This window comes from Aspergillus brasiliensis (assembly GCF_001889945.1).
Source record: "Aspergillus brasiliensis CBS 101740 unplaced genomic scaffold ASPBRscaffold_8, whole genome shotgun sequence".
Lineage (NCBI taxonomy): Eukaryota > Fungi > Ascomycota > Eurotiomycetes > Eurotiales > Aspergillaceae > Aspergillus > Aspergillus brasiliensis.
The window spans coordinates 457,411-468,561 of record NW_027137449.1 but is presented as its reverse complement, the minus strand read 5'-3'; the positions used below and the strand labels follow the sequence as shown (position 1 = coordinate 468,561).

Below are 11,151 nucleotides of genomic sequence, written 5' to 3'. Positions count from 1 at the left end.
TAAGAACTGAATAGCTTAAAAAGTGAAAAACCATATATTAGAAGAGTTTTGCTGGTGGTCCCCACCAACTATTGACTCTCAAGTAAGCTTAGATATGTTATTGATGTATCTTGATCTGTCTGCAATCGCGGTCTTTTGGTACCTACACTTACCGTTGAATTTTCAAATTTTGGATTGACCAAATCAACAGCAAGGCTGACTTTAATGTTGCCTTGGACTTGAGTAGTGATTTTGCTGTCCAAACACCACCAACATCGGTTGTCAGGTGCTTTTCTTGGCTCAGTATAACCTCAGGCACCAACGCCCTGCACAACGTAACTAGATAACTAGTCATATTTAAACGTAGCATGGTCAACTAACTGAGTTACCCAATTCTGAGGATGCCAGATCTCTATCACATGAAAACAACACCTAACCTAATGCATGGCAGACCGGGCCACCCGAAGACATCTTATTCAATGCAATATTATACAACTTCATATTCAACGCTTGAGGCTAATTATATGACCTTGGGGTATCTCGGTGGTGAAGGATCTCGTGGAGGAGAAGAATCCCCTGGAGGTGAGGATTCTCACGAGTGTGGCAATTACGCTCTCTATAATATTGAGTTGCTACGTAACAGGAATCATTGGGAAGAAGAAAATACACCCTGATGGGTTAAAAGAGCTGCACAGACACTATATCTGAATTCATCTTGACAAGATTCAGTCTGGCTATGCTGGAGCTGCTGAACTTGGTAGTTAGGATCTATAGGTCATTGTCTCTTTCCCTGATTGATAGGCCTTCTAGCCTGACTGATAGTTCTATAAAACCGGTTGACAGAGCAACGATTCTCTGCCTACGTATATTTGACCTTCGCACTCAGTACAATGCCTGGCATTCCCAGTTCTGTGCTTCATTCGGGTCTCCTTTGCCTGTATAAACGGCCTTTTGTGGGTAAAAGCACAAAGGCCGTTGACGGTAGACCTGCTCCTGGGTGGTGTCATTATCCCAGGTCGTGGCAATGATGTTTTCTGGTGCAGTTCCCTTCTCCACCCAATCCATTAACGCCAGCAGAATATCATGCTTTGCATCAGAAAAGCCAGGAACACTGTGCAGACTGGACGATAATGTTGGACCCTGGTTGGGGCCAGCAAAGTACCATGGTGCGTGCATATTATCAGGTGTGCCTACGCAATGCCTGAAATATCTGTTAGCATATTCTGAATGCCTTGCTCTTGGTTGAGAAAATATCATCAGGGGTAACTGACTGCATGCCAGGAACATAGAAAAACCGATAGAAACTATCCAGGTCAATTCCTTTCGGTGCGACAGCATTGGTCACTTGGTTGTAGTAATATAAGCTGCTATCTGTCGGGATGAGCCCATCAGCCATGCCGTGGTACATGAGCAGCTTGCCGCCATTTTTCTGGAAAGGTGAAATATCAAAATCGCTCGCAGTCGCGTTGCCGGGATTGAGCCGGTCCGCAAGCTGAACTATGCGATAATCGAACTGCTCTTGCATCCACTGTTTCCCAAGACCTAGGAAATACCGTACATAATCTGGGCCAAGCGGATTCGCAGTGCCGTTATTAATGAGGACTTCCCACTGGGACTCACTTCCGGGAAGAAGATGGGGAAAGACGAAAGTTTGATTCACATCGACGTAGTCACTGTAGATCAGGCGTAGCGTATCGAGCTGTGCTGGACTCAAACAATCTTCCTGTTGAGCTTGCCGACAGAGCAAAGTCTCGAGATTCAGGTTGCATTGTTGAGGCGCTGACACAACCTTATCACGAAGCCCATCCTGTGGATCGCACTGCTTGATGATTTCGTCCCCGATAACCGTGAACATACTCTCAGGGATTTGACTGCTGGGGTTCGCATTGTATGTGCCGGCCTTGACGGTCCAAGTCTGCAAATGCGCCGTCCACCAAGCGGGTGAACCAGCAATGACACCGTCAAAGTCCTCTGGATACAGTTCCACTGACCGTAGACCTTGACGACCACCCGTCGAACACCCGCTGTAATAGTTGTATTTCAGCTTCTGAGCGTAGTATGTCTCGATCACCTGTTTCGAAAGCACGACGGAGCCATGCATTGCTCGGTAGCCCCAGTCGATCACTTTTTCAGGAGCATGATATGCCCAGCTTCCGTCTGAGGAGGTGCTATTGTGACCAGTATCCGTAGACATAGAGGCAAAGCCATATCGTGCGCCAACACCCTGCTAGATATTAGTGGCAATTTTCCATCTGTTGTTGTAGAGCAAATTGGCAACAAACCACGTCCACCCAGTTAATTCCTCCAGCAAAACCACCATTACCGACGGCCCTGTTTTCATGACCGGTGAGTATGACAGTCATCCAAGATTCCTGGGTAAAAAGCGTACAAGAATCTATTATTCCACTCCACTGGCAAAAACAACCCAAATGAATAAGCCGAAGTGGGACTGGAGATCACTTTGATCTGAACAGCGCAGAGTTCCGGCAAATCTGTCGGTGACTGCGGGTATGCGATATCACTAGCTGGGACCTCGAAAGTTTCGCCCTTTGCAATGTGATAGACCTGCTCGACACTTGCGTTATATTCTGGGTGTGATGTCAAGTACGTTGAGAATGACTCTTTGGTGCATGACAGTTGGCAGGCCGCTGGGAGGGCAAAAGAGCTCCCCAGCGCAAGAGAGAAAAGAAAACGAGCAGACGGCATAGTAGGTGTATGCTACCGTGTTCTACACCAATTTCCTTAATAGTTGAGCACTGTGAAAGAACAAGAGCTAGGATGGGAATACGAGGATTACTTATACTCTTAGGCCATTGACGATCGCTATTACTAGCTCAATCCTTCAATGTCTTGGTACTTGAATGCAATATACTTATGATTCAGGGACGGAAAGGGGATTTTTGCTGCCTGATGAGACTTTGCAACCAGTTACTTCTTTCTTTCTGCTGATCTGTGCGGGGTAATTCTCCGGCTTTCAGGGCTTATGGGGTTGTGGGGTTATGTTATCTGTCTCTTCTATGTTTCCATTATGCACAGATCCTGGTTCGCAGTATAGGGGCAGGCAAGGCTTTGACAGCCTTTTTGACGACTGTCGACCCTATTCATTTGTAAAGCCAGGGCCTACTTTGAACTTGCAGTTCCTCGAGCCTATCTTCTTTGATTCTTCCTATGTACGTTCCATACCACCATCCAAAGGGATTATTCAAACAAGCCAAATGGTTTTTTAAGTGGCCATGCAACTACCGAGTTAGACTGCCGGGCACAACTTTCCGCGGAAGATCCTCGGCTGATTAACCCGTTGCCCTAGTCCCCATTGCCGGGCCAGACCCACCTCCCCCGGAAAGGCCATCGTGATGGCTGACGATGTATAAAAGGCTGATATATGACTATGCTGTGCTAAGATTCCTTGACGAGAACATGTGAGCAATCATGCCAACAGGATTTCCAGATAAGACGTCATTATTCATCTAGTCCAAGGTAATACACTTAGAGTACTCGAGAAAAGATGACTCAAAATTGATGTCTTAGCTAGCTATGCTCCCAAGTGGAGGCCTTTGTCCTGGCCCCAGAACTGGGGTTACCAATCGCAATAGTCTAAAACCTCACCGACTCCCCGATATAGTAATTCGCCGAATAGGCTTTGACAAGCTGGGTAAAGTGTGTGTTGCCCAGTGGCCACTGATAAACTGCCCCCAGTCCTGGACCCGCTTCTCATCTCGCCAGCCAATTCTATAAATCATTGACTGTGCCGGAGAGAATTCAACTGCACCTCATGTCTGCCACACGAGACTCAAAGTTAGAACTGTTCCAGAAAGCCAGCCACGAGTGGCGACGAAAAGTCAACAGCAACGTGCCGGAAGTCATACTTCCCTCTCAGACAACCCTTCCTACCAACAGCATCCAATTATAGCTGGTACAGCAAATTCAGGCTAAATGCATTCGGCGCTGTGGTATCATTGGAGATTAACCAAGTCCAACCTGAGTCAGCTAAAGGGATATATTCTATTCGAGGAGATTAGTACACTACTCTGCTAGGTACAGCCGTAATAACCTAAATATCAGTTTCCTTTATGTATACTCTGAATGAGGGTCCTAGACCATCGACCTATCCAAAGACATAAGACCAGAGTTCCCAGCATGGGCTCGTAGATTCCTCATAAATACATAAAAACGACCCCCACTTAAGTCCCTGCTCAACACCCCCAAGCTATCAAAGCTTCGCAGACCTGCTCTTATCAAGCGTAGAACGAGTCAAAGTCCCCTTAATAAGGCCATTCGGTGCCGACTGGGGCAAATACACCTCAGCATCTTTATCGGTATTGCGAATGCCCTTGTGCCAGCTCAGATCTACCAACATCGAACAACAGTCAGCTCATCACAACTAATCCGTCAAGATCCATGGGAAACGTACCTATCTCCACATAATGCTTATTCGGCCACGAATACTCCACCGCCTGCGCCAACGGCACACAATCCAGAAACTTCTCCGCCATCTTATACAGCGTCGCCTGCGCACTCATACTATTATCCTCCGCGAACGCCTTAAACGACGCATCTCTCGCACTCGCAAACGCTCCACTGAAATGCGAAGCATTCGCTTCCACTTCCCCTACATCTTGAAAATGCTTCCACCGCCACTTGATATCCACATCACTGCTCAGAATCCGGTCCCAGGTCTCAGGTAACGTCGTGTACTCGTCTTTAATGTAGCCCCAGAATTCGGATTTGGTGCTTTTCAGCACGCTGAGGCCGAGGATCGCTGAGGTGATGTTGATGCCTGTGCCTTTGGAGATATCCACGCGGATCTTTCGCTTGACGCTCCCGTCCTGGAAGAAGGAATGCGGATGGGGGTTGTTGTTGATGGTCATCCGTTCCCAGACATGGCAGGTGATGTCGATGTGCGCGGTGTGGATGTGGCTGTATTGCGTGATGAAGTGGGTGCCTAGGATAGAGCCGTATAGTTCGGGTGGGTGTACGGGGTGGTGTTTGGCGATGATGTAGCAGGTGTTTTTGATGGCGTCGGTGGTGACGAGCACGCTGTTGTCTTCTTTGGTGTATCTTTATTCCATTATTATTATCATTATTAGGGATATTGGGTATTGAGAGGTGCATTTTGTCTTACGAGGATTCAATATCTCCTTCTAGCAAGACGCAGACGGTCAGTTCGTATACGGTTTGTACACCTGTGGTTGTGTCACGGTGGACTTTGTATAGGCGGACGTTGTCTTTGCCGTATTGTGCGTCGGATAGGTTGTACATATTGGAGGTTTGGTTTTGATAAAAATGGCTCAAGGACAGTGAATGTGTTAGTGGATGGATTTGTTTGAGGGACACTGTTACATCTCTTGATATACCCTCCCTCTGCCTCCTGTCGATGCTGCGTTCGGGCACCTCCGACGTCCGGGGAGGCCTGAACTCACGGATGGTGCCGCTATCTCTTCGCTGCAGAAGATGCAAGGATGCCTCGGATAAGGGGATATACAGGGGTGCTGATAACAGTACAACTTGATGTGGCATATTAGAGATACATTATAGACCCCGTTTATCGAGGGAAGAGAATAGCTGTCATAAAGAGAGCTTGCAGTTTTATTATTGTATATATGGGGTAAATGCAGCAACTTCTTTTATTTGTTTGACTTCAGACAGAAGTCCCAGTCCATGAGTGCAACGGTGAGCAGTCTAGCTACACACAGAAAGCCTGGAGACTCATGAATACAATCTGGCAGCGACAAAAACTCGAATATTGTACTCCAGCTGCAAGTTACTTGGCGGTCATCCCAGGCTACTCTCAACACTTTTGTCTCCCTCGGAGACCTGATACTCACTAAATGCGCCTATGCATGAAGCCATCGAAATAGGACGTCACATCGTCAACGTTATCCAAGCCGGTGACAAGGCCAATATAGCCATCCGGTCTCACCAGCGCTAAGGCGCCAGAGTCATCCGGAACGCCCAGCTGACTCTGTGCTGCACCACCAAAGTCAGAGTATACGTTCATGGGCCATTTAGTAGAGAACGGAACAGGGACATCTCCCAGATGAATATCCAGATGATTCTGCGAATGAATCAAGAAGATGTCAAGAACATATGCCTCGTTGGTGAAGGGGATTGAATCATTTGTGATGTCCTCATGACGGAACCGCTCCATGAGCTCCAATGGCAAAAGGTTGAAGAGACTCATTGGAGACTGGGGCGAATCCAAGGCATCACCGAGCTTTTGAAGGGCCGGTGCAGACAGAAGGTTGCCGGCGAATATGAACAAATGGAATCGGCCGTTGGATGGCATAATGTCCAGCATACGGACATGATTGCCGTCGATGTGCCGGATCAGGTCGATCGGTAGAAGGCGTTTGCCCGGGGTGAGCGGTTCCACTGCTTTAGGGTTGATCGGAGTGCGGACATCACGGTTAACAAGCAAGTTTGGAGGGTACTCATACCCTAAACCGCTTGTAAAGCCATGTCCTATTTCCCACGTTTCGCGGAGATTCTGACTGTCAAGCTTATCTTTCTGCCCGAATTGACGGGCAAACAAAGCATCAAATTCAATCAGCTGTTGCGCAACCCAGAGTCTCTCTTGTTCGTACGTCTCGAGCAGAGACGCCTTTGCCACACCTTTCATGACAAGTGCCAGCTTCCATGTGAGGTTGTATGCATCTGAAATGCTGACGTTCATGCCTTGCCCTGCCTTGGGGCTATGAGTATGGCATGCATCTCCAAGGAGGAAGACTCGCTTGGTGGGATCACTGAAGTTATGAACAACTCGCTGAGCAACACGGTACTGACTAATCCAAACTATGTCAGTGATGTCCATTCTGTACGGATGAATGACTTTGCTGATGTGCGACTGAACAGTCTGGGTGAGTTTGAAAGCGCTGTTTCCAGTGAGGGCATCTTGTGCAGAAGCTCCATTTGCATCAAGGTGCTCTTGACTTTTCTCATCCACTTGAAGGAAGATCCGGAGCCCCTCATCTTTGCGCGGAATCAACATACAGCCACCATCCGGGGTTCGGATAGCGCAACGTCTTCTATAATCGGGAAAGTTGGTATCGACATAGACGTCTGCCACAGCCCAGACGTCTTCACCGCCCTGCGAGGAAGATTGCACACCGGTAGCTCGACGTGTAGCGCTTCGTGCACCATCAGTACCCAAGATGTACTTCGTCTGCCAAGTTTCAATGGCCCCGCTGGCATTATTCTTGATATATGCTGTGAGTGGCCACTCGGGCTCTGGGCTGTGTTCATAATGAACCAATTCCATGAACCGCTGCACCCTTTGGCCCTTGCTATTGAGATACTGTTCAAATACATCTTCTGTCATACCTTGGTCGGTGTTGAACAGGTACTGGTAGGGTGTGGCTTTCAAAGTCAGCTGATTTGGATGACACAGATCTTCTTTTCAGGCTATAAACTCACCATGGACCACCTCAGCGCCAGTGAAGTTGCTGACTAACGTGCCTGTGCTATCACGCACCCAGAAGGAAGTTTCTGTGAGACGATGTCCTCTCTTGTCGAGATCATGAAGCAGGTTCATCGTCTGCAATATCTCTTGGGTTCTCGGCTGGAAGGCTTTGCAAACAATCAGCTATTTGTTACATCAACGAAATGGCACCGCATAGACGCACCGCTAGCATGTCCAGTTTGGGTTCTCGTGGGCCTTTTGTCAATTATGCAAAAGTCAATGCCATATCTTTGCAAAGTTGCCGCAGCCATGCATCCAGCAGGACCAGCGCCTACAATGAGAACATCTGTTCTCCGCGATTTGAAGGCGCCGACTTGATACGCTGAGATAGTCATGGTGACTGGTATCTGGAACGAGGTTTCTGAGTGTAAGTGATGTTGATGAGACTTGTGGCCTGTTGAAGGGATACATGCCGTGGATTTCGATCCTCTTTATACCTCTACCGGAGTGATATTTGGCCCCATTCGTAGCCTCAAGATGCACCTTGAGGAGTCATTTCGAAAAGACGTCGACGGCACCGTTACCACTACAATAATTGCACTCTCTTCAGTCATCCCTCCGCAAAAACCGAATCTTCTCACTGAATTGCGTACACGCTAATGCAGGATGTGATTGATACTCAACGAATCCAGAATCAGGCTTTGGTCGAGCTGTTAAGCTGAAAACCCCCGATTTTCAAACATGACCGTGCGCATAATCCTTTAGCATGGTTGTTGAGCCGCTCAGCTGTGAAGAATGATGCCCATTCGTATCCTACTATGCTGACGGATATTGGAGACCAACGTTCTGGGAATAGCGAACATATGCGACAAGATTTCATGGCCACTCGTTGCTCAATGCACCCATCGAGCGTTGGAGATGATTGAAGGGGAGTCATCACAGGAAGACTGAAGGATGCGAAGGAATCGATTGGGGGCCGCACTGTTAGTCTTCAGCCGCTGAATTATATGGAGCTAGACACACAATGTAACCCTACTAGGCCAATCTCGGGGCCAGGCCCGACGATCGAATCCTTCCGTCGGCAGTCATGCAGAATAAGCAGAACGTGGAGGGTGAATGTCTGCACCTTTTGAAGAATCTCCGAAGGGCTGGCTGGAAGCATTCGGTCCCTGGACGCAAAGTGTACCCCAAAGTACGGAGTACATACGGAGTACAACATCTAATGAAGAAGAGTCTCGACTTAGCCCCATCGTGAACTCAGCCTCGAAGCTTCCACTGACCCGCGTCTAGGCTCTAATGGATGCATGCCCTGGCCGTTTCGGCGTGATCCACAGCGGAAGCAGTGGATCGCGGATCTGACATCTGACTGTGCTCTGGTCCACCCCGCACTCCTTCCGTGAAGAATCGGATAACCAAGCATGATCAAGCACTCTACTGCATAATCGGAGGCTATCGGCGGTCGGCGGTCCCCGTGTGTCTGAAGAAGACGCCCTGATCGACGTTGACAAAGTCCCCCGAGGGGAGTCAGAGGAGGAAGGATCTACACAGCCGAAGACGGGAGGCGGGAAGTGGGAGAGTCCTCCGCAGGCCTATTCAGGGTCTTAATTGGCTTCTCCGCAAAATCCAACATGAAGATCAGTGGTGAATGAAGACTGCTAAGATCCTACCATTGTGACGAGCAGCGAGCTATCGGCCATCTCCGTCATTTTACGAAATATCGAAACGGCCGCTGCCTAGGAGTGGCACATCAGCAGGATACTTGCATCGGGGTGGATGACTGAGAATGGAAAGAGTTAGTACCCCTATGGTCCAGATCAAATGCCCTTGGTTGCAGAGACTGGCAATGTTGATAAGAGAGATAGTTACTAGGAAGAGATAACATTGGTAATTGTTCACGTTGTGGTTAGTAAATCCACTTACCGTTGGGGGCTGAAAGGAGTGGATGCTATTGCCACCACCAAAAGGAAGTAAGACCCACAGCGATTCAAGGCAATGACTTAGAAACAATAATGACATCTTCCAGTCATAATTAACCCCAGAAATCAAGGAATTGTCCTGATGTATGTCAGTAGACCATGTCTAGCTCATCTTGTTGGACGATGATAAGTGTATCTAATATATGCTTCAACCAAGAGGACATTTTGGCGTCCTAGGAATCTGCTAGCATCCGGTACCTTCGCAGCACTCGAAGACAAGAGATTAACTTATTACAAAACAAACTCTTCGCAAAGGCTTCACAACAGATCAACACTGGAGGAAAGCTTGTTCTCTCAGCACAATGGACACCCACATCTGAATTATAACCCGAGTGTACTCTGTCATATAAAGGTGAGATATAGCGACAGACCTCATAGATGCAGTACTCCTGATATTTTTCTTAAGAATAGTCTATCTTAGAAAAGCATCTATTGAACCTTCCCTCTCGCATCCACCGACCAGATCTCCTCAATAACACCGCCGCGATGCGCATAATAAAAGTCATGCAAATTGATCGTCGGATCAATATGACTGGGAACCATCTCCACTCGATCCCCAACCTTTAAATCCGGCGTCCCCTCCTCCCAACTCAGCGCCCCATGCTCATCGCCCAGATTCTGATGGGTATACCTGGAATCCTTACATTCCGCCAACCCGCTATCCGTCGTCAACGACTTCAACCCGGCATCAATCGTCACCTGCCTCTTCCCCTGGCGACTCACCACCGTCGACAAGATCGTCAGACTGTTCGAATACCCCCTTCCAATGGCATTCCGATAATCCGTATCCATGAAAATGAAAGACCCTGGCTGCAGCTCCGTCACCCCCGGCACTGACGCACAAAACTCCACCGTCCCCGTCCCACCCCCGGTGACCACATCAATCTGAAACCCTGCCTTGCGCAGCGCCTCCGCCGTCTCCGTCAAGATCTTCATCGACGCCAAACACTCCCGCCGTCTCTCCTCCCAACTATGCATATGCTGCACATGTCCCTCATACCCCTGCACCCCAATCAACTTTAGATGCTTCAGCTCAGCCAGATGCTCCGCCAGCTCCAGTGCCTCCTGCACATCCGCCACACCCGTCCGGTGCAGCCCGACATCCAGATCAATCAGCACCGCCAACGGCGTGGTAATCCCCGCCTGCTGCAACGCCTCATCGATCGCCGTCGCCCCGACTTTACTATCCACCACGATGCGCAACCTGCCCGGATGTTTCTTGACCAGTTCCACCAGTCGCTGGACCTTGGGCGCGCCGATAATCTCGCAGGTAATGAGGATGTCGTCGAACCCGGCGGCGGTGATGGCCTCGGCTTCGGATACCTTGGCGACGCAGCAGCCTTTGGCGCCCGCGGCGGCGAGCTTCTTGGCGAGGGCGGCGCACTTGGTAGTTTTGAGGTGCGGGCGGATGTTCAAGCCGGTGGGGAGGAGCGTGGAGAAGAGTTTCTGGATGTTGGATTCCATCAGGTCGAGGTCGACGATCATTGAGGGGGTGTCGAGGCTCGAGAGCCGGTCGCCGATTCGGGGGGTATACATGATTGCGAATGGGAGGTGAGCAGCGGTGATGAGTCGTGGAGGGGTGAGTGAAGAGTTAACTAGTATGTGTGTGAAGAGACATGGGAATCTGTAGGTTTATAAGAGGGGATGGTGGCTCTCCTTGGCGTGGGATGCAAGGCCGTGCGCCTTGCAGATGGAGATAGGCCGAGATCCGAGCGATAAGCAGACTATCACTCTCGAGGCTCTTCCACCATCACTACATTCCAAGTCTTGCTTAATGATATGAGTACCATATCTATA

The 11,151-nt window shown here is 49.1% G+C and overlaps 4 protein-coding genes across 4 annotated transcripts; all 4 read right to left on the bottom strand.

The window, feature by feature from the left end:
* Window positions 1–606: 606 nt before the first annotated feature.
* Window positions 607–2,774, bottom strand: ASPBRDRAFT_155263 (uncharacterized protein). Its single transcript, XM_067619387.1, has 4 exons — window positions 2,369–2,774; window positions 2,262–2,310; window positions 1,251–2,203; window positions 607–1,180 (listed from the first exon to the last, which is right to left on the bottom strand). The coding sequence occupies exons 1-4, from the start codon at window positions 2,683–2,685 to the stop codon at window positions 862–864; spliced, it is 1,638 nt and encodes a 545-aa protein (XP_067477693.1). The 5' UTR covers window positions 2,686–2,774; the 3' UTR covers window positions 607–861.
* Window positions 2,775–4,044: 1,270 nt separating this feature from the next.
* On the bottom strand, window positions 4,045–5,273 carry ASPBRDRAFT_44609 (urate oxidase). Its single transcript, XM_067625240.1, has 3 exons — window positions 5,102–5,273; window positions 4,391–5,037; window positions 4,045–4,326 (listed from the first exon to the last, which is right to left on the bottom strand). Exons 1-3 carry the CDS (start codon window positions 5,236–5,238, stop codon window positions 4,190–4,192), a joined length of 921 nt encoding a protein of 306 aa, XP_067477692.1. The 5' UTR covers window positions 5,239–5,273; the 3' UTR covers window positions 4,045–4,189.
* A 530-nt stretch (window positions 5,274–5,803) lies between these two features.
* On the bottom strand, window positions 5,804–7,773 carry ASPBRDRAFT_129378 (uncharacterized protein; the record flags this gene model as incomplete). The annotated part of the gene is made up of 3 exons (XM_067618133.1): window positions 5,804–7,335; window positions 7,393–7,545; window positions 7,602–7,773. 3 exons carry the CDS (start codon window positions 7,771–7,773, stop codon window positions 5,804–5,806), a joined length of 1,857 nt encoding a protein of 618 aa, XP_067477691.1.
* A 1,777-nt stretch (window positions 7,774–9,550) lies between these two features.
* On the bottom strand, window positions 9,551–11,130 carry ASPBRDRAFT_44603 (DSD1 family PLP-dependent enzyme). The gene has a single exon (XM_067625239.1). The coding sequence runs from the start codon at window positions 10,888–10,890 to the stop codon at window positions 9,784–9,786; it is 1,107 nt and encodes a 368-aa protein (XP_067477690.1). The 5' UTR covers window positions 10,891–11,130; the 3' UTR covers window positions 9,551–9,783.
* Between the last annotated feature and the right edge of the window lie 21 nt (window positions 11,131–11,151).

What these genes read in the sequence shown, in the direction of transcription:
- ASPBRDRAFT_44603 (XM_067625239.1), bottom strand. Translation starts at nt 10,890, where the DNA reads ATGTATACCCCCCGAATCGGCGACCGGCTCTCGAGCCTCGACACCCCC.
- ASPBRDRAFT_44609 (XM_067625240.1), bottom strand. Translation starts at nt 5,238, where the DNA reads ATGTACAACCTATCCGACGCACAATACGGCAAAGACAACGTCCGCCTA. An exon ending in GAAGGAGATATTGAATCCTC is followed by an intron (nt 5,038 to 5,101) that starts GTAAGACAAAAT and finishes AATGGAATAAAG; the next exon opens with ATACACCAAAGAAGACAACA. An exon ending in TAAGCATTATGTGGAGATAG is followed by an intron (nt 4,327 to 4,390) that starts GTACGTTTCCCA and finishes CGATGTTGGTAG; the next exon opens with ATCTGAGCTGGCACAAGGGC.
- ASPBRDRAFT_155263 (XM_067619387.1), bottom strand. Translation starts at nt 2,685, where the DNA reads ATGCCGTCTGCTCGTTTTCTTTTCTCTCTTGCGCTGGGGAGCTCTTTT. An exon ending in GAGTGGAATAATAGATTCTT is followed by an intron (nt 2,311 to 2,368) that starts GTACGCTTTTTA and finishes TCATGAAAACAG; the next exon opens with GGCCGTCGGTAATGGTGGTT. An exon ending in TTCTATGTTCCTGGCATGCA is followed by an intron (nt 1,181 to 1,250) that starts GTCAGTTACCCC and finishes CAGATATTTCAG; the next exon opens with GCATTGCGTAGGCACACCTG.